This window comes from Pinus tabuliformis, chromosome 9 (assembly GCF_031772625.1).
Source record: "Pinus tabuliformis cultivar Carrire ecotype Pingquan chromosome 9, CPIR1, whole genome shotgun sequence".
NCBI classification, from domain to species: Eukaryota; Viridiplantae; Streptophyta; class Pinopsida; order Pinales; family Pinaceae; genus Pinus; species Pinus tabuliformis.
This window is the reverse complement of record NC_142307.1, coordinates 682,325,507-682,353,274: the sequence shown is the minus strand read 5'-3', so window position 1 is coordinate 682,353,274 and position 27,768 is coordinate 682,325,507. Positions and strand designations below refer to the sequence as shown.

General features: G+C 40.0%; 1 protein-coding gene across 1 annotated transcript; it reads left to right on the top strand.

The window, feature by feature from the left end:
• Positions 1-27,768, top strand: LOC149150502 (putative disease resistance protein At1g61300). The gene is made up of 2 exons (XM_089442828.1): positions 1-1,516; positions 27,524-27,768. The coding sequence occupies exons 1-2, from the start codon at positions 1-3 to the stop codon at positions 27,766-27,768; spliced, it is 1,761 nt and encodes a 586-aa protein (XP_089298954.1).

The following is a 27,768-nucleotide window of genomic DNA, read 5'->3' as shown; positions in this document are numbered from 1 at the left end:
ATGGCGCAAGCACTCGTGGATGTTGCAACCGGAACCGCAAGCACCATTAGCAGCGCTATTCTTGTTCCACTCATCCAGCGACTCATCCAACAGATAGACGATGTAATTAACTTGGAAGACAACCGAGAGCTTCTTGAAGAGCAGTTGAATCATATGAAGGACCTCTTGGTTTACATCAATTCTCAGTTTCAAGATCAGCAGAGGGAGGCACCGGTTCCTATAAAGAATTGCTTGCTAACGATGCAACGCAAAGTCGCAGAGGCCAGAGAGCTGATCCATCGCTCACAACGCCCGAGGCTACTGCTGTGTATTGACTACCTCCTTTGCAAGCCAAATGTCTTTAAGCAAATCCAAGAGTGGAACAAAGCTATTCCTGTGCTCTGTGATCGGCTTAGAAACGACTTCTCCATTTTTGTCAATGCTCAACAGATTGCGTCCAGGGCACCACAACAGGCAGGCGCACTACTTCAGGATGAACCCGACACCGGATTCGTCGGGGAGGACATAGAAACTGCCGAGAAAAAGATACAGACATGGGTTTTAGAAGCTCCCCATGTTCACATAATCGGAATTTACGGTATGGGTGGTGTTGGGAAAACAACACTGCTACAAAAAGTGTACAACATCTTCAAGGTTAGTAACGATTTTCATCATGTAATATGGGTTACAGTTGCTCAGTTTTCGATTCTGCAGATGCAAAATGATATTGCCTCTACTATACATTTAGATGTAGCAAACTGTTCGGCTGATATGCGGAAGATGAAGTTGTCCGCGTATCTGAAGACCAGGAAATTCCTTTTGGTTTTAGACGACATGTGGAGCGCAGTCGATCTGAAAGAATTGGGCGTGGAATTTGGCGAAAACAAAGGCAGCAAAGTTGTATTCACAACTCGAAATAGAGATCTGATTCGAGAAATGAAGGCAAAAGAGTCCATGCAAATACAACCCCTGCGAAGAGAGGAGGCTTGGGAGTTGTTTTGGAAAGTAGCTTTCGAAGATGGCTCTATTCCTGAGCATTTAGAGCATACGGCGCGACAAGTGGCCGAGGAGTGCAAAGGGTTACCGTTGGCGATAAAGGTAATTGCCGCAGCAATGATTGGCAACACAGCTGTAGAGGAGTGGGAGCTTGCTTTGAAGCAGATGCAGAAAGTGGATTTGAATTTTCCACTTACTCACCCTAGAATTGATCGAGATTTATATCAGCGGATGAGATGGAGTTACGATAGTTTGCCCCATCCTCATTTGAAAAGCTGCTTTATTTACTGTGCAATGTTCCAGGAAGATCATCGCATTCCGGTGGACTTCTTGGTGAGGATGTGGATCGCAGAAGGTGTGGTGAAGACCAATGAAGATGCGGAGTATGCCTATGTATTGAAGACGGGGCACAGCTATCTAAGGTTACTTGAAAATCGTTGCTTATTGCAGGTGGGAGATGATTGCATGACTCTCCATGACGTTGTCCGCGACATGGCAATCTATACTGGAGAGAGTGAGGAGAATTGTGTATTGAGGGCAGGTCAAAGTCTTCAACATTTCCCCGACATCAAGGACCCTCATAATTGCAAAAGAATATCAGTTTCCGGAAATAATTTGACGTCTTTGTCGGCAAAGGAGTTAAAATACCCGAAATTGGTTTCTTTATTCTTGGACCAAAACCACGAATTGAAAAAAATTCCGAAAGCATTTTTCCTCAACTTCCCCTCTTTGAGGGTGTTGGACCTTTATGGCATATTAGTGAAATCATGGCCAACATCACTGTGGCAATTGACACAACTTGAGTGGCTCAGGTTGGATGTGAGGGAGACTGAGGAGATATGCGAAGATATTGGGAATCTTTCACATCTTCAGGTTATGCATCTTTCCCACTGTGAAAAGTTAAAATCGCTGCCTTCTCAACTGGGAGAACTTAAAAATCTGAAGCATCTCGACCTATGGTGTTGTGATCCAAGCTTGGTCACTGATAACCTTCGCATAAAGCTTCCAAACTGCAAGATTGTATTCGCACCCTGAGATTATTTTAACAAACGTTTTTCAAATATCTTTTCCATAAAATGTTTTTCTTTTAAATGTGTAAATTATATATATGATATATGTGATTTTAAATTTTGATATTTCTTTATTGATAATTTTGAAAATAAAGAGTAAATAGATATTTTTCAATAAATTTTTTACCAAGCGATTTAAAAATAAAAGTAAATAAACCGTTTCATCTCGGTTCGATGAGCGGTGCCCAAACTTTGAATTCTGATATCCGTAACCTAATGAAGTATACCATTTACTTCACTGACGCCATTTCGCCATTTGATTTTTGGCATGGTATTCTTTTCCGCACTGCATTCATACCTCTGAGACACTCTCATGGCTGTACATTGTGCTACGATGTTTGATATAAAATAAAATTTGAAAGTATTCATAAAATATATATTTATACGAATAATAAAACATTTATAACATAATAAAATAAATAGCTCTTTTAAATTAAAAAACTTTTAAAAATATAGGAAAACATGCATGCATAAGAAGGCAAAGAGGCAGTATCTTCTTGATGTTTAGTTTTTTCTTAAATAATTATGTGATTTTTTTTTTTTTATTTGGTTGGTTTATGATTTTAGTTTATTTACTGTATTTGAATTTAATTTTTTCTTACAATCAATATTATTCTTTTCTAGTTATTTGTCTCTTTGTCTTATTTTTTAGTTTCAATCTAAAGGGAGTCATAATTCAGAGAAGTTTAATGTTGATGTTTTTAAATGTGGTTTCAAAGACTTAGAATTTATTTTGTCAATTTATTTATTTACATTTTGTCTTATGGGTTGTCACTATCTTAGAAAATCTCATATCATTCTCTAGTTTATAATATTTGAGAACAAAGTGAGCAATTAGTTTAAAATGTTGAGGACTAAAAATATGAATTTGGTTCTTTCGAAAATTCCCACCTTAATATTATGTTCCATGTGAATCTTTAATTTGAAATTATCATACCATCATGTTTGGTCACATCATGAGTAAGATCATTGTCGAAACTTTAGACATATACATTTGCAAATGGGTGAAGAGTAATAGATTGAGGGCGAAAGGATATTTAGGTTTTAGGAGAAATCCCCAAACTAGTGATCATATCTTCATTTTGACTTGTATTATAGAAGAGGATAAGGAAAACAAGAAAAAAGTATATTGTTGTCTTGTGGGCTTTACTAGGGCATGTAAAATAGTTCCTTGATATTTTATAATTCACAAGATTAAGACCTTGGGTTTTTTAATCTTTATCGAATTACATGTAATGATGCTTTGCGAGCTTATTATAGGTAGGGTGTGTATGAGTGTTGGGGTGTGTAAGGGAATTTAGAGTATCATAGTAGTTAAGCAAGGTTTCTCACTCACTTCTACACATTTTGGACTTTATACTAACAAGATAGAAAAGATCATGTTAGGTACTTTGGGTGCTACTAATGAATACTTTAACTTTGGGGTTTATATTTTCATTCTTTTATTTGTGAATTACATTATATTGATGTTTTAATTATGGGTATTCAAAGGAAACTATATATTTTTGTAATGTTATGGACTTAAGGTAAATTTCAAAAAAATTAAAATAATGGATTTCAACAGCTCCAAGAAATAACACCAAGTGATTTTATTGACAAGGTTTAGAAAGTCGAAATAGTCACATCATACCTATATGAGGAGTAATATTTTCTAAATTATTCTTTTATATTACCATAATATTGTGTTGAAAATGCAACAAGAAAATCTCAGTTTGACATTGTCATGGTCAAACTAGAGAGAATTCGAATTTCTATTTCAATTAAATTGAGTTATTGTCAGTTAAGCTAGTTCTAACAATTAGAGGAATTAGTGGAAGGTTAAGTTCTGCAATGTGACTTCAGTCACACTAAGTGATAATTCAGTTAACTAATTAGTCAACCTAAAATAATCGATGCACGCAGAGAACTTGACATACCCAATTGAGATAGATGTTCAAGGGAAGTGTACCATCAGTTGTAGACTGTTCCAAGTTGTATAGGTGGTGCATGCAGTCAGAGGATGAGCCTAGAAGGATTGCTTAATTCCAATTGAGGAATTTCCTAATTAATAGGGACCTAATTCCTCAAGTAACAATGCAATGAAACAAGTACTTAGAGGGCTTGAAAATTTACTAAGTGTTGGCCAAATTCAATGAGTCGGGTAGGGGGAACGAGTCAGGCAAGGGGATAGAATATACACTTCCAGGTTGTGCTCAAGCTTGAGCAACATATGTATTTAATCTCTATTCTTTGATTAATGCAATACAAATAGGAAGGGTTTTTAAGCAATTGCTTTCCCATAGACAAATCTTTGTGTATGTGTGATACATCTTCGTGCATGTTTATGATTTTTGTTCTCGATCGTGAATTAACTTCTGCATATGAGTATAGTAGATTTGAGTCTTGTGTTTTAGTAAATTACATGTGCAGTTTCAGATCTACACAAAATTTCTACATGTTATAAGGCAGGATTCATAGTAGAGAAGAGATTTCAAAGTTGTTATTGCAGGAGGATCAAATTTGCAGGATAAATTTTTCAAAGCTAGCAGGATGGATTTCTATGGACTAAGACTCAAGTATTCCCTTGAGGGAAGCTCGAATTATGTTGCTTGGAAGGACCGCACGGAGACAATGTTGGAAGATAATGGGTTGAAGGAATTTGTTGATACTAATATCCAGAAACTCATAGCAGTTGATACTCATAATCTAGTAGAATGGAAGAAGTGTGTAGCCAAGGTGAGGACAATCATATTGGAGGGAGAACAAACCATATTCTCTCAAATCACCATGGGAAAGAGACTCTATATGCAATGTGGAAAACATTGACATATTTTTTCCAAAATAGTAGTGACCATAGGAAGCTGGCACTCAAGGACAAGCTTTGAATTATCAAGAAGCAAAAGAACAAAACCATCCAGCGGTACCTGAGCAGGTTCAAACAATGTCGTGATGAACTTGGTAGTGTTGGGTTTGCTGTTGTATAAGATGATCTCGTAAGCCTAGACCTCCTAGGCCTTCCCAATAGTTGGCACAACTACCAAGATTCGATGAATGGGAGGCAGAAACTACCAAATTGGTAATGCTTATGGTATGATTTGGTACAGGAGTAAATAAGGTAGAAAGCTAGAGACGGAACTTCGTCCAAGTGTGAGGACAGAGAAAATTGTGCCTTGGATGGAAAGGAAAAGAAGGGGAAAGGGATGAAATCCCAATCCAAAGGAGATTCGATTCAAGGGGGAAAGAAGAAAGACTTGTCCAAAATCAAGTGCCTTCATTTTCATGAACTTGGGAACTATGCCACAAAGTGTCCACATAAGGAGGCAAGAAAGAATACCTTAGCAGGAGCTGTAGGTGAAGCTTTGGATTCACAGTTTGAGCTTGAATTCACTCTCATCACATAGTGATGGGGAGTGTGTGGTACCTAGATAGTGGGGTATTGGTCCACATGATGAGGAACAAAGAATTCCTCACTCACTCGGAGGAGAAATATCTCGAGATACACATCGAGATGGGAGATGATGGAAGGCACATGACTGGGATTGGTACAGTAACCTTTCAGAGGGAGTCAGGCTCCCCTCGCAAGATCAAGGGTGTGATGTTTGTCCCGGGTCTAAAGAAGAATATAATCTTCATTGCAGTATTGGAAGACCGTGGTTAGGATGTGATATTTAACAAAGGGAAAGAATTTCTGAGACACATAGTGTCACACGGAATCTGTCAAGGGTGCGGACACGACTGACCTTCCTAGAAGTCTAAGACATTCTAATGACAAACAAGACAAAAAGGAGTGATCTTTCTCTAAATACACCTTTTATAACATGAAAACTACAAGTGTTTAGGCTTACCTTATTCCAAAACGCTGTTGTTGAAGTCCGTTCTTGACGATCCGGATGAGCTCCTCCTTCAAGTCAATTCCTGCAACCACAAACAATCAAACAATTACCAAGCACTTGCATTTCATATAATAAAACATATATCCAACATGCAGACCAAGGAACACATGAAATAACTCATTAACATAAGCTATTGAGAAAAATAAACCAGTTTGTATTAATAACGAAACAAAGAAACTCTTACAACCTGGCCTTGGTGTTGTGCAAGTTCCTCCCAGGGTCCATCAAGGGTTTTCCTCTACTTTGACAAAGCTCACCCTCTCCCAAGTAGAATCAAGTGAAGACAATCTCTCCTCACAAAGGCTCTAATGGAAGACCTAAATCCTGCAGCATTTACCCAAAGAAAATGTATAGCTCCAACCTCCCCTCCTTCTGGCTCAATGCCTTTATTTATAGTGCTGTAAAGAGGTTATTCAGGTCCACCATCAATGGGATCATCCCCCTCTTTGGGTGGGATAGCTCCCTTATTGATGGGATAAGTTCCCCTTAATAGAGATACATGAACCAACTGGAGGCGCATCCATTTCATCAAACCGACCTCTAGAATGTTCTAGAAGTAACCACAAGTAACTTTTTCAAGATAAAACTCGCGCATTTTGCCTTTTACAGAGGGACGCACCTGTCCCTTAACATACAGAGCGTCCATGGACGCAGTTTTTGTGAACAAGGTCAGCGTCCCCGCAGGTAAGGCTAGAGAGAACCTGCGACCCCAGAGATAAACATGATTTTTACAAGACTTTCTCTCTTCTTTGAGTTTGAGATGGATAACAGAGGCATGAGACTTGCCTAAGAGGGTAGCATGACTGTTGATTTGAGCCATACTAACTGTAAGTAGTCAAGGTGACATTTTTTAGTGTAACAGATTGCCCCCTAAAGTGCGAAGCCTGGAATAGAATAGGGTTTTGTAATTCTAGGAAGGGTGAAGCGCTTTATCATTTCAAGGATTGCCTTGTGGATGGCCTGGTTGGAACCTGCAATTTTCAACACAAAATACATGGATAAGATTATATCATCACTGAGGTAGGCATTCCCATACTCAGATTCAAAACTTTAACTAATGGACTAACTATTCTGATACAGGAATGATCTTGCAGTACATCATTTTTATAGACTTTTGTAGACACAGTATGGACGCAGCCATCTGTTTATGATTAGTCTACATAGATAATGAATACAAAACTCCTCGCAGCCTGGATGGTAGAAACTAGATCCAGGGTCTTCACTTCTACTTCCCGAATTGGTACGATTCTAGCCATGTGATTAAATGATTCGATGTCGAACATGGTAGAAACCACTTGATTACCAGTCAATGATGTAAACTGTTAACAAGCGTGAGAGAAACCACCAGTAATGTCAATGGTCCTCAAAGTACCAAGCACAACCCGTGAAATGTGAATAGATGTTTTGATGTCGAACACTTCACGGAATCCTCTGATCGAAAGTCAATGATGTAAACTGACGTCAAAGGCGAGAAACCTGCCATTGATGCATGCAGACTTCAAGGTACTGTCGATTCCTAAGTCATCTTTCTAGATAATGTGTCGATGTCGATAGAAAGCGACCCGTTGCAGGCAAGCCCGCAACACGAAATCATTGTTCAAGTTGAAGAAATGTTGCTGTAAGGACTGACTCAGGGATGGTCAAATGGATGACAAGTATTTTGCAGATGAAAGTTTTTGCTTGCAGACCTCTTGAACACATAACGACACAACAGATGGCTTGGTGACGAATAACTCAAAGTTAATCCCCGAAACCCGGTTAAAGACTTTCAAAGTGATTTGGTCAACTGTGAGGTAAAAGATTTCCCAACCCAGGTGAATGAAAAGTGTCGTGTTCAAGAGCGGTAATAAAGTTTCTTCTGAGACAAAAGGTGACAAATAGGTTCATTCTTCTCTTTTTTCCCCCACCATTTCTGGCAAGTACCTCTTTATTTTTAACAAGCTTGAGGAGGATAACATATGCTTGATTATAAGCTCATCCTTCGGACGAGTCCAACCTAGTTTAAATTCGAACCCTAGGAAGGAGTGGTTCGTTCCTGTTTGTAATTGAACAGGTCCTCTACTGTAAAAATTTAACGAGCCCAGTATAGGAGAAACTCGGCGTTTTTCATTTTTAGAGAGTCTGAAAAAACTAAAGGAGACTCCACGTTGAACTTTTTCGTATATTTGTGTCCCTCAAGCCCGAAAAAGTATAAAATAATACCTGGGGGAACCGCTTGATCTTGCGACCAAGGAGTACTTTCATAATAGTGTCGTTAACCTGAAAAGTAAAAAGCGATCAAGGACACGTCGTTTTATTTCCTTATCGAGTTCGAAACGACAAAAACCCGGCAATCTTTTCCTGATTTTGCGGTCAGAAAAGAGCTAAAAGGGGACCGTCTTTTAATTCCGTTTTAACGAGTGAAAAAGAAACACTCGGCGATCTTTTCATGTTTTAGGAGTCAGAAAAGGGCTTAAAAGATGACTCTGAAATTTTGTTTGTGAAAAATTACAATTTCCCTCGAAATCCCTTTGTCCTGCACAAAAGCGACACATTACTCATACCTGTTTAAAATAGGCAAAAATACATTCAAAAACATCTTTTCATGGTAAAAAATGAACTAATTCATCCAAAAAACCTATAAAAAGACCTTTTACCATGTCATTTTTACCGTTTCACTGTTGAGGTTGAAAAAGGAGCTTTTGACAAGAAACTTCCCGTGGTTGCTGCGGAAAATCTGACCGTTGGAATCGAACGCCGTCTCATCCAGGTATTTTACACATCCTACTCTGCATTTCTATCCGTTTAGAATCAATTTTTAGGTTTTAGTTTCATTTTTTGGGGGGGTTTTGGTTTTGGAATGCGCCTCTCGGCGGACGCAGGTGCCCTTCGGGTGACCTGCGTCCCCCGACTTTTTCTCATACGGGAAAACGGTCGGAAGACGCAGCCCGCCTTCAGGCCAGCTGCGTCCGGGCGCCCTGTGCTACAAAGCCGGGGTGCGTCCTCCGAGAAACGCGCATTTCAAAACCCCAACTCTCTCAAAAAACCACCAAAAATTCCCAAATTAATTTCTAATGCTATTTTTGATATGCAGGCATTAATCATGTTAGACTGGAGAGAAAGAGAGCACGTAGAGGAAGATGAAGCTGCAATAAATCATCAACCTTCTCTGGATGCCCTAAGAGCATGTGGATTATACAAATATTGGACCATACCGGGCATGAGGGGCCAGGTAAGATTCTTGGAATGGCTGGTTGAGCGATGGAACGTACAAGAACAATGCTTTTACATAGGAGGGCACCAGCTCGAGATAGAGCCCTCGGATGTATACTTTCTCACTGGCTTGCCAAACAGAGGTGAGCAACTCAACCTTGCGGGGACTAGGCCGGGTGGCCAATCCCTTGATAGTCTCCGCGAGATTGGTGCACACCTGGGGCTCACCATTCAAAAGGCATAGAGATAAAACACATCACTCTGCCGGAACTCAAAGTCATAGCGTTCACGGTTACCAGAATTTGCGGCGCGGCCGCTTTACACATTGCTTCCGGATCCCAAATGCGGATGGCAATTGACTGTTACCAAGGCACCATTTTCAACTGGTGTGAAGCTGTGTCGGCTCATATGAAGAGCCAACTGACCAAGGCAAAGAACGGACGACTAAAGACTTTTGGATATGGGCCTATAGTCGTGAGCTTTGCCTTGGAGAGAATTCCAATGCTGATCCCTCAGCAACTCACTGTTGATATCTTGGGTCCTCAGCAGCCAAAGCTGATACGATGGGTTGCGGTGATGGCCCGGCATCCTGACGAGGGCGCGACAGTAGTTCGATTCTCAGATAGTTATTTTGACTGGTTAGAGGGCCAGCTTTTTGTGATACAGGACTTTCCGTATGCCGGAATGGATTTCAGAGGTGATCCGGACATGGTTCTTCCACAGGGAGAACAATGGGACGACAGAGGTACTTTTTATTTTCACAAGTTTTCTAGTTATGTATTTTTTTGTATTTTTTATATATATCGTCTCAAAACTAATAGTAAATCTTTCAAAATGCAGATGTTGGTCCACAGCGTCCAGCCAACCTCCGGCCTTATGATAGACTACATCCAGCTGCACCGGTACCGGCCCCACAGGATGCGACAGCAGAAGTACTAGCTGATTTGGAGCATGATCTAGAGCGTCTCACGGCAGATATACCTGAGACTACTATGGATGATATTCCTATGAGGCTTCAGCGCTTCGTAGTCGCGGTCCCTGGACCGTTTAGGAGATTTTTGCGTAAGGTAGCCCGCGCAGTGGTGTCGTACAGAGAGCACCACCAGTGATTGACTAGTCACTTTTGTAGTCACATGTGACATTTTGATTTTTTGTACTATCATTTTGCCGATCATAAGGTGTTTTAAACCTATGATCGAAGACGATGTATATATTTTTTGACACACTTCTATCTATATATATCACTATTACCGGCTTATCTTGTTTAACATATGTGATGAAATGTTTTTAAATTTACTTGCATGATTATCGTAAATGTCTGTCCAACATTCGAGAAGCAATTGCATCTGCTAATGTATTCAAAGACCTTGGAATATGTTGATATTCAATGTAATCAAATTCACGTTCCAAGAGACGCACTCTCAAAAACAACCTTAATAACACAGGATTTCTAATGGCATAAACTCTATTAAGCTGTAATACAACAAGTTCAGAATCTAACCTCACTATCAAACGTCGAATTCCAAATGAAATAGATTCGGATAATAATTCAACCACTGCACTGTATTCTGCAATGTTATTCGTTGTTTGACCGAGGCTTACCCCATGCATAGAAACTAACTCGTCAGAGGGCGAATAGATAACCCAAGCTGCGGAAGAGATATTCCGTGTACTACGACAAGCACCATCAGCAAATCCAATGTATGTTTGGAGAGGCGTCGACATCTACAATATCAAGAGTAAAACCAAGATGAGCCAAAATAATGACGAAAAACCACACTTGCTAAGCTAAGCACACTGACTAAACTAACACACTTGCTAGCTAGAAAGAAAATCTAACCTATCTAAAAATTTCTCCATACCCATCATTTTAAGCATAATACCTCTTTAGGTAAAGTCCATTTCTGGGTTTACCCAAAGAGTCCCCATCAAAATCAACTAACTCATAAGCCCCTTTTGCTAGCTTTCGCTTTACAATGTAGGGCCCATGCCACATGGGAACGAATTTTCCGGCACCTAGCTTATCGTTAGCTTGATCATATAATAGTACTAGGTCTCCTTCCGAAAAACTTCGAGGGGTTACATTTTTATCGTACTGAGCTTTCATTCGTTTCGCGTGAGTCTCGATAGCTAAAGTAGCGTCACGTCGAGTCTCATCTAATTTAGCCAAGTATAATAACCGTTTCTCCTCTTCGGAAGTAGCTGGAAGTAATTCGACAGCCATTTGAAGTGATGGGATTTCGCATTCAATAGGTAACACAGCTTCTAAGCCATAAACTAGCTGAAAAGGGGTGAAACCTGTTGAATTTTTCACTGAAGTTCGATATGCCCATAGCGCCGAAAATAACATGTTATGCCAATTCGTTCGATGGATACCAATGATCCGTCGAATCATGATGACTAGAACTTTGTTGATTGACTCAACCAAACCGTTGGCTTGCGGATAATAAGGAGTAGAGCTATCGTGGCGCAAACCAAGCTGGCTTGTAAGCTCAGTCATCATGACATTTCGAAAATGGCTCCCATGGTCAGTAATGATTGCTTGTGGGACACCAAACCTAGTTATGATATGATTGAATACGAAAACTGCAGCTGTCTTGCCGCTTGCGTCGAATGTAGGCATCGCCTCGGCCCATTTTGTAAAATAATCAACCGCGAGGATGATATACGCATGCCCCCCGGCCGAGTGAGGGTTACAAGTAATAAAGTCAATGCCCCATTTGGCGAATGGACCAGCGGCAATTATAGGGTGGAGAGGAGCAGGTGGAGCGCGCATCTTTCGATCAAACACTTGACAGTTGTGGCATGTTCTGACAGCAAGGATACAATCTTTAAACATAGACGGCCAGAAATAGCCAGCGCGCAACACCTTCTGAGCTGTGGCATACCCAGACATATGACCGCCACATGCTCCAGAGTGACAATCATTCAAAACTCTCTCAGCCTCTTCGTGAGTTAAACAACGTCGAAAAACTAAGTCTGCCCCCCGGCGATAAAGTGTATCTCCAATAATTCTGTATTGCTGGGATCGAAACCGAATTTTTCGACGGTCTTCCTTGGAAGCTTCAGGCCGAAAGGTTTGGGTTTGGAGATAGATGATTATATCCCCATACCACGGATCTAAAGTGCTAATAAGAAACAAAGATTCGTCCGCAATGGACTCCTCTGCCACAGTCTCTGTGTCAGCACTCGGGAAATCACACATCAATTCCGCAAAAACTAAAGATTTCTTAGACTTGGACTTCTCGAACTCCAAGTCGAACTCTTGCAGGATAACAATCCATTTAGAGTACTTGCCCCCTAGCAGTTGTTTTGTCAAAATATAAATCATAGGGTTGCAATCCGAAATAACTGTAGTCTTGCGGAGAAGAATGTAGTGACGAAAACGCTGGACAGCTTGAACGGCTGCCAGGGCCAATTTCTCCACATGCGAATATTTTAACTCAGTGGGATTTAAGGTTCTACTAAGATAATATATCACATGCTCTGCTTTGAATTCATCTTCTTGAACTAACACCATTCCAATGGTGGAATGCGAAGCTGCGAGGTATAAGAAGTAGTCCTGGTTGTAGTTGGGAGGATGCAATAACGGTGCATGGGTCAACGCGTGTTTCAGTGCATCAAAAGATTGTTGGGCAATCTCGTCCCAAAAGAATTGTGCGTTCTGTTTCAACAACCGTGTAAAACCTTTAGTGACCTCGGCGTAGTTTGGGATGAATCGGCGTAAAAAGTTCGCTTTCCCTTGCAAACTTTGGAGTTGGCGCAAACTCGAAGGAGGAGGCAATTTGATGATAGCCTCGACTTTCGAGGGATCGACGCGAATGCCGGTTTTTGAAACAACAAATCCCAGCAATCGACCTGTTTCTATACAGAAAACACACTTGTGGGGATTCAACCGAATTCGATAATGCCTACACCTCATAAAGATTGCTCGTAGGTGGACAAGGTGATCAGCTCGTTGTAAAGAATGAGCAGGCAAATCATCGAGATAGGGTTGCACAATGTGCTTGATGTCATGAAATGCATAAGACATGCCCGTTGAAAAGTGGCCCCGGCATTCTTAAGTCCAAAAGGTAATTTGCAATAAGCAAATGTCCCCCATGGACAAATGAATGCCGTTTTTGGTTGATCGGCAGGTAGAATATTGATTTGATTATAGCCTGAGAAACCATCCATGAAGGAAAACATCTCACTTCCGGCACAATCATCAATGATTTGATCGATATAAGGCGTAGGATAGTTGTCTTTTGGACAAGCTCGATTGATATCCCTATAATCGATACAGATTCTTATTGTTCCTTGTTTTTTATTGACGGGAACAATATTCGATACCCAATCCGTTAACGGGATCGGATAAATGAAACCTGCTTTCAACAGCTTTTCGACTTCTGCTTTGATTGCAGCCGCTTTTCGAGGGTGAATCTGACGCAACCGTTGCCGAATGGGTTTAGCATCCGGGTAGGTTTTGATTTCATGAACAACAATGGCAGGATCAATTCCGGCATTTCCTCGTAAGACCAGGCAAACACGTCGCGGAATTCTTGGAATAGGGCCTTGTAAGTTTGGATTTCTTTTCAGTACATGCGGCACCTATATGAATGTTCTCCTCGATTCCGGGCTTCACTGAAATATCAATGGGAATAGTACGAGAAATATTCCCTAAATTCAGCTCTGAATCAGAATGTTTCGTTGGATCCTGAGCGTCTTTGACATATTCAGCGGTAAAGATAGATGAAAAATCATTTTCAAATGCATCATCCTTAGGTAAAAACGAAGATCTGTGATGGAGATCTTCCCATGGTAGATCATCTACACTTAGGATTTCGCGAAGTTGTTCGTCAGATGACACTTCTTCGGGAAACGTTATCCGTTCTAAGGGTGAGGTGAAAAGTGACTCTTCACTGACCACATTCATTTGGTCGGTTGAATGAAAGTCGGTAAAAGACATAAGAGCTTCATAAGCAATCTCATACGGACTCAACGGCATAACATCACCGAGTGAGTCTAGCTCAGAGTCAGAGGGAACATACCAAGGATCATCATAAATAATGTTTTCTGACGTGATCATATGAATTGTTGCGAACGAAGGGTCTGCATTGAGTGGAGGGAGAGGAAAAGTTCCCAGTAAACCGGAATCCTTAACTAAACCTACACCAATGTCCCTATAAGGGATTGTCGTTTTACCAACATGCTGGATAGTTTCTAAAGAGGTTGGGTCGGATGAAAAGTATGTCAGCTGATCAATAGTCACGATCTTACCGTTATGTGGAAACTTAATGACTCTGAAGACCGATGAAACGACCGCTGTCATAGCATATGACCAACTTCGACCCAAAAGAAGGTTGTAGTCTAGAGGGGCATCAACCACTTCCACATCCAGACTAACGGTTTTACCTTCGACCCCTATAGGCAATTCTTGTAGAATACCAAACGGACGGAACCCACGGCCATCAAAGGCCTTAAGGATGGTGGGGGATTGGTTCAACGAAGGAGAACCAAGCGATCTCCAACATTGAATCGACATAATACACGTAGAAGCTCCCTCATCAATCACAGTCCGATGAATAGGCCTGTTTTTGACTATCACTGGAATTTGGAAAGCCATTTGATGGGGGAGACGTGGTGTACTACTTTCTAGATCAAAGATCATTAGGTTCGGGTCCTGAACATCGACAGCTCCAATAGCCGACAAAAGCAATTTTCGTTGCGCTGGACATGATTGCAGCACTTCGAGTGCCGACATTGCTGAAGGTGAAACAGCTAAGTCTTCAACAATGTTGTAATTCTGGGCTGCTCTCGCATGTGGATTGAAAGCAGACCTTCGAAGTACACCCTTGGCGGGCGGCTTAATCACTAAGTCTGGGTTAGGTTTTTCGATCTGTAGTGGATCGGAACCAGGAGCTGAGGTTGATGGGTTAGAGTGAGAAGATTCTGCTTCCTTACCATCAACAGGAGCCTTACTACCATAATCTTGCGATCGAGTCGCAATCCTGACATGAGACATCATCAAAATGGGTTCTTCACTGGCATTCGAAGAAGAACCTATCATCTTATTTTCCTGCTCTGGAAATGGATTCTTTAACACAGCAGGAGTCGGAGAACCTTTGACTATTTTCACTACCTCGGCCCGATGAGGGCAGTCTCTCGTAAAATGATCTTCTTCACAAATAAGACAAGGATAGCGAGGTTTACGTTTTTCGTCATTGGTTTCCGACTTTTCCGTTTTCTCCTTTGGAGCCTTGTCTGCTTTAGCCTTCTTCTTTCCTTTCTTCTTTCCACCGTTTTTGGATTTGGCCGTAGATGACTCTACAGCGTGAATGTCGGCGGTAAGTTCAGGAGGAGAAGACTCTCCTGTCGGAGAATCAGGCAAAGTGATAATTGGAGTATTGGAGGCCTTGGAAGACTTCTTCTTACTCTTCGTAGTCACGATACCGATCATACCATCAGCGGCATGAGATCCCGAAGGAGCAGCAGCGATTTGGTTTGACTTTGGAAGATCCGGAATTTTCTCATGTAACGTACCCGACTGAGTGTAAACTAAGTCAAGGTATTGTGCCTGAGCAATGACTTGCTCCTCAGTAACTACTCCGGCCTTAGCTACATCTTCAGTAATTCTTGGTAATAATGATTTGACAAACCATTCAGCTAAGATTTGGTCCGGGATAAAAACTTTCACTAATCTTCTTCGACGTCTCCACTCATGGATGTGATCAGAAATGTACGTGGATGTCGATTGTTTTAGCGAAGTTAATAACTCTGTACCATTATCGTATCTGACTGGTAACTGAAAATGAGTTAAGAACGAGGTAGCTAACTGGCTAAAGTTGTAAAAAGAGGCCCGTGGTAACTCAATGTACCACTTGGCTGCGAGACCAATGAGTGTACGCTGGAAAAGACGTAAGCGGATGGAATCATCTGAGATGGAATTTGATGCACACCAGAGGTGGTAAGTCATCACGTGATTAGACGGATCCTCTCCAGACTTACCTTCGAACTTGGGTATATCGCTGGGCAACTTATTTGGCATTGGCGGCCAGAACGGAAGATATTGAATTGGATCGTTCGTTAGGCGCGTCAAGTCGGGTAAATCTAAAGTTGCAATAAATGGTAACTGCCGGTTAGGATCTCTGAAACTCTGAGTCACAATACCAGCCCCAGGAGGAGGATATCCAGGATAACTAGGAACAGGATTCGCATTGGGGATATTATATCCTCCTGGAAAACCAGGATTAACCGGACCGTACTGGGGTTGTTGAGGTGGTTGATAAGTGTACCCAGGATACGGTTGATACTGGTAAACCGGTTGTTGGGCAGCTTGCCCAGGTTGATACTGTCCCTGGTACGGAGGTTGAACAAATTGAGGTTGAGTAGTAACAACCGTACTTGTACCAGGTTGGCCTACAGGCATCTGGACTGTGGTTTGAACCGTGGGTCCAGACAACGGTACAGATGTCTGAGGAGTGGTTACAGGGACAGTAGAAACCGGAGCTGCCGATACTCCAGAAGTAAGCATGGTAGATGAAGCGGTAGTTGCTGCAGCCGTGTGAGGTGGAGTACCTGGTGCAATTGGCGGCTGAGTAACTACAGAAGTTACAGGGGTCTGAACACTTGACTGGACAGGTTGCGGTTGCTGGGGTGGACCAGGAACTGCAGGTTGTCCTGCTTGAGGTACCGACTGTATACTTGGTTGCGACATCTGTTGACCCTGTGACGGATCCCATGTTAACATTCCAGGGTATTGACTCGTAACAGGTTGAGGATACTGAGATCCATAGCCGTATTGAGGATAGGGTTGATAACTGTAAGGTGCAGTCCCATATGATTGCCCTTGAGGTGGTTGATAACCTTGACCAGGGTATTGACCCGTAGGTTGATAACCTTGAGGTAAATACGAATACTGGGGTTGACCTTGACCTTGAGGTTGGTATCCTTGAGGTTGATACCCTTGGGGTTGATACCCTTGGGGTTGCCATCCTTGAGGTTGCCATCCTTGAGGTTGATACTGATACTGAGGTTGACTTTGGGGTACATATTGAGGCTGGGGTTGATACCCTTGGGGTTGATACCCTTGAGGTTGCCCCCCAGTCACGAATGAAGTACCTTGAGGTTGCCCCCCAGGCATTAACGAAGGTTGCCCCCCAGGCGGTAATTGGCCACCTTGAGGTTGGTTAATGGGAGTTGAACCTGACATCATATAAACGTCACCTATACTCAATGGTACATTACCACTGTTTCCAACTAATAACCCATGATCAACAGGTTGAGGAGATGCTCCCGCAAAGGTACCAGAAAGTGATTGATACCCAGTAGGAACAGAAGGACCGCCATGTAAAAATGATTCAGGACTTTGTGAAAACACAGATGACTGACCAGACATATTTACAGGAGAATGAATTCCTCTAGGTGGAACCGGAGTACGAGGTGTAGAAAAACCTACTGAGTTGTCTAAAAAATTGGTTAATGCAAGGTACCAAGATTCACTTCTAGGAGGACTGTAAAAGATGGATTCACGCTCCCTTAGATCAAGGGTAATTAGATCTTCAGAATCAGAAACGCCTATTTCTTCCTCTGGAACAAGTTCTTCTATAGCAATTAATCCAACAGGAAGATTTTCGGTGATAATTCTTTCTATTCTTGGTGAATCAGGAACACTAGGAGTTGGAGTAACAGGTTCTGAAATTTCAGGTTCTTCGCCTGTTTCACTGGCAGATGAAAAACTACCAGCAAGCTCGGAAACTGTAACAGCTTCGGGATTGTAACCTGTTTCTAAACTTTGGTAATCTGGATGGACTACCAAGGAAGATTCTCCTTCTTCAGGTGATCCTACTCTACTGCCACTAGGAGGAGTTACAAGGACCTTTAACCCTTCTAAATTACCTGGGTCGTCTCGAGGAGGGGATCCCCTAAGTCTACGGGATCTTCTCAACAATTCGGCCACAGACACAACTTCAGGAGACTGGCCCGCAATTCGACGGGACCTTCTCGGTAATTCCGCCACAATTAAAGATTTTAACTACAACACACGAAAACAAAGTAAAAAATTTCAAATCAAACCACCTAAAGTCTTCTAAAGAACCAATCAAATTTGAAGCACACGCCTAAATAATCTAGAGCGTCAAACCACACACAAACAGTAGTCTTCCGGACCAAAAACGCTAGTTGGTGATTAGGCCCAACCTCGCAGGATTCAGTACAGAAATAGTGGGTGGAACAGTTACCCCGGCAACCTGCTTAATGAATAGACTGGACCAAGTTCCTCCACTTTAACCGTCTCGAAGTGAAGCGAACCCCCCAGAAAATCCAAGTGAGTATAACCGACGTCTGCTCCAGGTACAGTGGGACCTTCCCTCCACCGTCACCTTGGGTAGAATCCTAGATATTATGGCCACTAAGGTTACCAATCACAACAATTACACCTGGGGGAACAGTCTAAACTCCGACAGCACGCAAGGGCAGAGTAGCAAGCTCCAATCCCCTTACCGGCTCCTTGACAACAATCCAAGGTTTACCGATAAGTGACCCCTGGCTCCTCGACAATGGTTAATCCGAGGTTTACCGTTTGTAATACGTACTGCCTGGCGTCGTTCCCAACGAGGGAGGAATGATCCCCTCACTGGTTCGGACACGAGCTCGTGCTTCTCCTTTAAGAGGAGCTTTCCCAGAATGTAACTGAAACAATTGGATTTGTTCTACTCAAGATAGACTATCTGTTTGGTTTTGTAGTCTTGGAGAGTTAAGTACTCACCTACTCCAAGACCCTAGCCTAAGCTATGTTGGTGCTTCAGAGCCCTAGAAAAATAAAGATTACTAGATTGATTTTAATTTAAGCGTTACTTTTAAGGTTGTTTCTTAAGTCAAAAGGTGATGGAAGTGAAACTAGTGGTGTGTTGACTCGACTCGAAACCACTACAAAATGCACCTAGAATGATTTATCCACTACTTTACTTTTTCGATGAATTGCTTTAACTAAAAAGTTGAGAGAATGCAATCTTTATAAAAGCAACCTTTTAATTGAAAACAATCAAAGAAACAATTCGTTTGTCTTTTCCAAGCATAAAAACATAACTTCTCTTTACATGCACGAAAAAACTCTTTTCTTCTTTTGAAAACAAAAAGCTACTTGAAACAAGACTTTTTAAGAAGATGTTTTTGTATTTTTCTTTTAATAAAGCAAGTAAATCTAATTTAGACAAAAACCAATCTTAACAACTCTTAAAAACTATGAAAATGCACTCATAAGCAAACTAAAGGTAAATTTACTCTAAGCAATCTTAACGAGGCCAAAACTAACAATGATTATTTCTAAGGTGTTTTACTTGATTACAATCAAATCAAGGGCTAGCTTATTGCAGAATCAAAAACTAGCCAAAACAAAATTCTAATCTTTTTGTTCTTTTTTTTAAAATGGAAATCAATACTTTATAAACAAGTAATTCGAAATTTGACCCAAAACAACTCAAATGGCAAGTTGCTCACAAAAGGAGACTTTACGACAGGCCAGACTTCTAAGAAGGTTGACTAACCAGAGAGATCTAAGGCTGGACAACTTTCTACTAGCAAAGTCACTACAAAGCCTTTCCAAAAATCAAACCCTAGGTCAAAACTTCGTTGAAAACCACTAAAACACTCAAAGCTCACAAAACTAGTTCAGGTGAAAATTCTTGACAGGGTACTAAAGGATCTGGGCAGAAAACACTAAGGAAAAACAAAATCTAAAAGCAATTTGAAGCAAAAATGGAATTTTCTTAAGTTTTACAGGAAGACGCAGGCAACCCGTTGTCACAGGTGCGGCCCCGCTCTGTGCAGACGGCAACAGCGCGTCCAAAGACGCACTGTGCAGTACTAAGAGGGTGCGTCCTTCTGGAAAAATGAAGAAAAACCAAATCTAACTAAATCTAAAGCTAAGCCACCCAAATACTAATTCTCACAGTCAAAAACCAGAAAATAAAAATGATTTTCTCAAAGCAAAGTTCATATAAAGGAAAAGACTCTCTCATTAATGGATTCCCCAGTGGAGTCGCCAATTTGTCACACGGAATCTGTCAAGGGTGCGGACACGACTGACCTTCCTAGAAGTCTAAGACATTCTAATGACAAACAAGACAAAATGGAGTGATCTTTCTCTAAATACACCTTTTACAACATGAAAACTACAAGTGTTTAGGCTTACCTTATTCCAAAACGCTGTTGTTGAAGTCCGTTCTTGACGATCCGGATGAGCTCCTCCTTCAAGTCAATTCCTGCAACCACAAACAATCAAACAATTACCAAGCACTTGCATTTCATATAATAAAACATATATCAACATGCAGACCAAGGAACACATGAAATAACTCATTAACACAAGCTATTGAGAAAAATAAACCAGTTTGTATTAATAACGAAACAAAGAAACTCTTACAACCTGGCCTTGGTGTTGTGCAAGTTCCTCCCAGGGTCCATCAAGGGTTTTCCTCTACTTTGACAAAGCTCACCCTCTCCCAAGTAGAATCAAGTGAAGACAATCTCTCCTCACAAAGGCTCTAATGGAAGACCTAAATCCTGCAGCATTTACCCAAAGAAAATGTATAGCTCCAACCTCCCCTCCTTCTGGCTCAATGCCTTTATTTATAGTGCTGTAAAGAGGTTATTCAGGTCCACCATCAATGGGATCATCCCCCTCTTTGGGTGGGATAGCTCCCTTATTGATGGGATAAGTTCCCCTTAATAGAGATACATGAACCAACTGGAGGCGCATCCATTTCATCAAACCGACCTCTAGAATGTTCTAGAAGTAACCACAAGTAACTTTTTCAAGATAAAACTCGCGCATTTTGTCTTTTACAGAGGGACGCACCTGTCCCTTTACATACAGAGCGTCCATGGACGCAGTTTTTGTGAACAAGGTCCGCGTCCCCGCGGGTAAGACTAGAGAGAACCTGCGACCCCAGAGATAAACATGATTTTTACAAGACTTTCTCTCTTCTTTGAGTTTGAGATGGATAACAGAGGCATGAGACTTGCCTAAGAGGGTAGCATGACTGTTGATTTGAGCCATACTAACTGTAAGTAGTCAAGGTGACATTTTTTTAGTGTAACACATAGCCACGGGAAAAGTGAAGCTGGTTAGGGTTTGTGTGAATAACGTGCATAAGCTAGATGTGGAAGACTGTGTTGCATTGAGCACAAAGGTAGATAAGGTGCAGAGTCAAGATTTCAGTTAACTATGGCATAGGAGACATGGCCATTTTCACCATGGCACTTTGAAGATTAAATAATATATTACCACAGGTCTCCCCAAAGGAGTACTAGAGCAACATGATACATGAAAAGGGTTTACCTTGGGGAAGTACACAAAAGACACCTTCCATGAGCAGGACAGGAAGGCGCATGCAATCCTTAAAAGGATACACTCTGATGTATGTGGATATTTCTCGACAACCTCCACTACCAATCACAAGTATTATGTTATCTTTGTGGATGATTTCTCACGAAAGTGTTGGATCTTCTTCATGCAGAAGAAAGATCATATATTCTCCAAGTTTGTTGAGTTCAAGGTGCTTTTTGAGAAAGAAATTGGCAAGAAGCTGAAGGCTCTCAGGAGCAATAATGGAGGTGAGTACATGTACAATGAGTTTAAAAATTTATGTTCAAAGGAAGGAATTCGACGGGAATTGGTAGCACCTCACAACCCAAAAAATAATGGGGTGGTTGAGAGGAAGAACCATAGTATTGTGGGAGTATCAAGGGTGATGTTGTGTGACCAAGGCCTACCACTACACTTGTGAGTTGAAGCGTGCAACACAATAGTATATTTGTAGAACAAGAGTCGTCATCGAATTCTTGGCATGAGTACACCAGAGGAATATTTCTCAGGAAGGAAGCCAAATGTGTCATACATCAAGATTTTTGGATCTCCAGTATACTACCATGTCTATAAAGAGTCAAGGAAGGATCTAGAGCTGACATCAGAATTGGGGATATTTGTGGGGTACACAAAAACTCCTCACAACTACTGTGTGTAGTTTTCATCCCTCAGAATGATAGTTATGTGAATGGATGTGAAGTTTGATGAGGAGATGGAAATGAGGTTTTCTCTTGAGAGGGAGCTTTAGTTTCAACATTATTAGGATATTTTTTCTCAAAAGGAAGAACCTCAAGAAGTTGTGGAGCAGCCACAAGTTGACAATCACAGAGTGGAGACATCCACTCAAGCATAAACATCCAGAGAAATATGGAAATGAACCAAGGAATATGAGACGTCATTGCATGATGCTAGAGAGAATGTGGGAGCACCCACTTCACAGTATAGGAAGCAGAGGTCACCTGATCGATACACTAGCTACATGGATCTGATGACTGAGCTTATAGCGACCGAGACATCCTCTTTCGAGGAAGTAGTAGAGAAACTTGTATGGATTGATGCTATGGTGGAGGAATATGATTCCATAGTCAAGAAAACTTGGGAAGTGGCCCTAAGACAAACAGATAAATCAGTGGTGCATTCAAGATGGATCTTCAAGGTTAAGCATGTAGCAAATGGAAGCATAGAGAAGAATAAGGCCAGATTAGTGTCTAAAGTATTCTTTTAAGTTGAGGGAATTTAATATGAGGAGACCTTTGCTCTTGTAGCAAGGTACTCATCCATTAGATCTACTCCTGCATTGGATGCGCAAATGGGGTGGAAGATCCACCAGATGGATGTGAAGACAACATTCCTCAATGGAGTTATTGAGGAGGAGGTGTACATTGAGAAGCCTGGAGGTTTTAAGACCTTTGACTGAGATTCGCATGTGTGCCGGATCAAGCAAGCATTGTATGGAATCAAGAAAGCACCCTGTGCTTGGTACAGCAGGATCGACAACTATCTCACTAGGTTGGGCTTTACCAAAAGTGAAGTAGATGCAAACATTTATCATATTATGGTAGAAGGTAAATTATTGATTATTGTCTTATATGTTGATGATTTAATTCTAACCGGTGATGAGAAGTTGATCGGATCTTGCAAGGAGGACCTTGTAATAGAATTTGAAATGAAGGAAAGGGGACTCATGCACTACTTTCTTCATTTGGAAGTATGGTAAGGAGATGGGGAATTATTTGTCTCTCAAAGAAAGTAATCCAATGAGATATTGAAGAAGTTCCACATGGAGAGTAGCAAACCCATGGAGACTCCTCTAACAGGAAATTGGAGGAAAGAGGATGGCACTTCAGGTGGGGAAGTGGAAGCTACAATCTAGAATATGGTCATGAAACAGAGGCTTATATAGCTTGGATAGAAAGTCTAAAACTTTTTTGTTTTTAAATGGCATACAACACGGATAGGTGGCCAACAGACTTGGTTTCCCAATGGGAAATTTGAGGCCACCTAGCCAATCTATGTGGTGTAAATTTGCTTATAAATGAATGGAAAAAAGAGGACCTACCAAGCTTAAAAAAAGATATATATATATATATATATATATATATATATATTTCACTTAAATTAAAATATTTAAAGGATTAAAATTTCCTCATAACTTTAATGACAAAATGTCATAAAACGTTTTCTAATTTGAAAATGACTTAAAATATGAAAGGACTTAATGAATGAAAAAGTCAATCTTTTAAATCATATAATTTTAAAAATTATCTAAAATTTTATAACTATTCAATAGTAACATCAGTGGGTCCAAAACTCTAGTAGAGCCACAACTTAACTTTCTTAGTGTCGTAGGTCTTCTGCTCTACAATATTACAATGAAAATGCCCATAAATTTTACAGAATTTCCCCAAAAAGTTTTCAAATTTACATAGCATACTACATTATTTATTAATTCTCCCTTGAAGGGCTAGGGTCTCACTTGTCCATAGTTTCTTCCTGCTTGTTGTGTGCTCCTCCTTCATTGTGTGCCACACCTGCATTGATCATATCTTTCAAAGACACGGTGGGTCCCAGGGAGTCCTAATTTCTTTCTTCCTCTTAGCTCCAGGCAGTCTCCTTCATCCTTAGTAGCAACTCTATCTCCATGTGAATGAGATAAAGTTCCAACTTTGCATGCATCCATACCCATTTGTAATCAACCGGTTAGGCTAGGTCATCCCTCTTTCTAAAACTTCCATTCTCCTTCTTAGCAATTCAGATATTCCCATCAAGTTTTTGAAGTTTTTTCTCACAACAGTCTTCGAGCTCTTGAAATTCCTACTAGCATAGTTTCTCCCCATCATTGGTAGAATCCAATTCTCTAGAGAAGGGTTCCAACCAAGTGTAAGCTAATGTGCCGATTAATGTCTTTGGCTTTCCAAATTTATGGGTTCTTCTCTTCTCAAGATCCATTTCCTTTCATTTATAACATTAAATTCTCCAACACCTCAAACATTAGAGAAGCGATCCTCACCCATAGGGAATACATTGTGGCATTAAATTGACTCTCCTCAACTAGATCTGAACCCCACATTTTCTATAGAACGGAATATCTATGTGAATGTAAGTCTAACCCACCTCCTTCTTATTATCTCTAGATGTGATGATTGTTGTGCATGGATTGTAACATGGGTAAGATTTTCCAGTCTTCCATCTATCCTTCTGCATCATTCACTGTGGGATTGTGTGCTTCCAACTATCCCTTGTTGTTAATTCTCCTTAATTCAACCATTCCCATCATCCAATGTGGGATTGTGTTTTTCAAACTTTATCTTGTTGTTAATTCTCCTTAATTCAACTGACATTGGGGTCGATTAATTCAATATCAAATTTTTATTTATTTATTGATGTTAATTACTATATTGGCACGATAGATCACACATCATCAACCAAAATTATTGCTTTTTCTAATTGGACACCCCACTTGGCTAGGAAATCTACCTCATGTTTAGAGATCTAAGGATGTGATGTAGAGAAATTTTTTCAAATTTCAAAGATAGCAATTCCATTCCCTAAACAATTTAGGGGAGACATCGTGAATTTCCTAGCATTGGTTTAGAGATTTGTCTTGTTACCAACATTGAATCCCCTAGGATCCTAAGTTTTTAAACTCCTTTTCTTTCGCAGATCCTAGACCCCACTGAAATTTGTGATCCTCTTGTTCTTGGAGGCAATGAATTACCCCTCCATCTCTTCTCCCCCAATAAAAATTTAAAATTTATAATTACATAAATTTCATAATTAAATAAAAAATTGTGACAAACTGAAACTTCTCCTTTTCATAAATTTCATACTCACTTTTAATAAATAATTGGAAGAGAGGAAAAATGTTTGGTTGCATTCCATGTATAGAGTGTCGAATTCAATGGGAATATTAAGCATTTTATCCTACATTTGATGGTCCAACCCTGCAAGCAATGTCCCTCATTCATAATTGGCATGCAATCGTACAAGGAGCCCAACTTTCTTTGAATTGATTACATATGATTGATATCCACCCAAGTATGACCTCATTGTTACTATGAGAGACAAAACTTGACATGCTCTTTGCGGTGAGATTGTGTGAAAGAGATATTGCCATATATACTAATAACTAGAGGCCTTCAAACTCCCAAAACTCTAAATACTATGGTTGCATGACTAAAGCTCCTCCAATGTGGCATTTGGCACCAATTCGCTAATTCTTATTTAATGAAGAGTTTATTGTTCATTGGAATATGGAATGGGTCTCAATTGCTCATTATAATTAATCCTAAATAATCCTTATGCTAATTATTCACTTGAGTTAGACAAAAAAATAGCTAATTTTACCATGTTGTCCTAGACTCTTTGATCTTATAAGATTTGAATTTATTCAATGTTCTCATAGTTTTCTATGAGATACACTTTAAAATCATATCTTTGGGGATGTTTTCTTGACCAAGATTTAAGGTCTTCTATGAAAAATAAGCTAGGGATAGGCTTTTCACTAGCTATCATTAGGCCTTCAAGAAGAGTCTAAACGACATAATAATTATTAGTTGGAATTCCCAATCCCCAACAAAATGGTTAATGGAATGCTTTCATAAAAATTAAAGTAAAAAATATTAAAATCTCTTATTCTCAAATAAAATAATTAAAATATATGCATATTTGAAAGCTTAGCCTAACTATGCTATATGGTACTAATTATTCATTATAATGAATGTTTGGTAAAAATAAAATATAATGATTCTTAAATTTTTTAATTTTTTTTAATTTTAAATAAAATTATTAAAACATAATTCAGTTTGAAACTTTTTAAATAAATTTCTTCTCATTTTTGGCACAAGCTAAATAAAATCCAAATCCAAAAAAACAAATCATATGAACTCCCGTATACCAATCCTAATATACCAATCAGTTTTGATAAAATCTTTGAAAATACAATTAATTCTTACATTACATTGCAAAACATAGAAAAAATTTAACTTAATTTTACATTAAAAAAACATTTTTAAAATTTAATATATAAATATTATAGGTATAAATAAATATACTTAATCATATACCACATAAAATAATTAACATTTCAAATATATATTTTTGAAAAAAAACACACTAGATGAATAATTTTGCTACCATATTTACACAGACAACAATTCTTATAATTAAAAATTTAACTGATAATTTATTTCCAAATAAATCATTAAAACCTTAAACCTCATACCAAAGTTGAGATAGACGGCTATCAACATAAATGAAACCGTGAATAATTATCTAATAAAATATTAAACTGAAACCCTATTAATAATCACTCACATTGGTTCTCTATGCATCTTGTCTGCAACTTACATCAATAAATAAATATATATAGCTTTAAAACTCTGCAACTTACATGTGCACAGCAATAAGGAGATATAATTTTAGAACTTTTAGGTTTGATTTTGAACGTTGTACATGTGCGAAGGGCTTTTCAAACTGAAACCCTATTAATAATCTCTCTCATTGGTGCTCTATGCATCTTGTCTGAAACTTACATGTGCACGAAATAAATAAATATATATAATTTTAAAACTCTGCAACTTACAAGTGCACAGCAAGAAGAAGACATCATTTTAAAACTTCTAGGTGTGATTTTGAGCGTTTTATATCAGGTTTAATTTTGTCGGTCCGTTTAGTGCAGAGGGTTTTTATCATAGACCGAAAAATGCTCTTATCCGCCCTCTATTTCCCGAGGATTAAAGAGGAAATGCGCTAAAGAGTTAAAAATTAAAGGTGGAAGGATGATTTTTTAAACTAACGATACACCAACCAGAACATTTCCTCGATGCTGTTATGAAGACTCAAGCACCGGATTTGACAAAGAAACGCCATTAGGCGTAAACTCAAAGTCAAATGTACAACCAAATAAGAATGTAATATTTAATAGGATAGTATTCACTGTTAATCTAATAGCCAGGCCCAGGGCTGTCTAGTAGCCAGGTGATAGCCAAAATTGCTTAGTCCGCGTTCTCCTCCCCCACATAAATTAGACTAAGTCATAATAAACACAAACATTTAAAATTTGTCAGATATTCACAAACGGGAAGTCATAATAAACACAAACATTATTCACAAACGGGAAGTCGATGGCCACGAGGCCCAAACATTATTATCAGAAGATACTACTCTAGCCTCTGAATCGCCGCCCATTCTCGTTCCAACCGGCCACCATAGGGGGTGCATGGGCGGCCTCTTCCGCAGATCATTGCCGCGGCGCCACCATTCTTCCCTCGTCGTCTTTGCAGATTACCAGTGTCAGATATGCGAGCTTTGA

What these genes read in the sequence shown, in the direction of transcription:
- LOC149150502 (XM_089442828.1), top strand. Translation starts at nt 1, where the DNA reads ATGGCGCAAGCACTCGTGGATGTTGCAACCGGAACCGCAAGCACCATT. An exon ending in GAATTGTGTATTGAGGGCAG is followed by an intron (nt 1,517 to 27,523) that starts GTCAAAGTCTTC and finishes AAAATTTGTCAG; the next exon opens with ATATTCACAAACGGGAAGTC.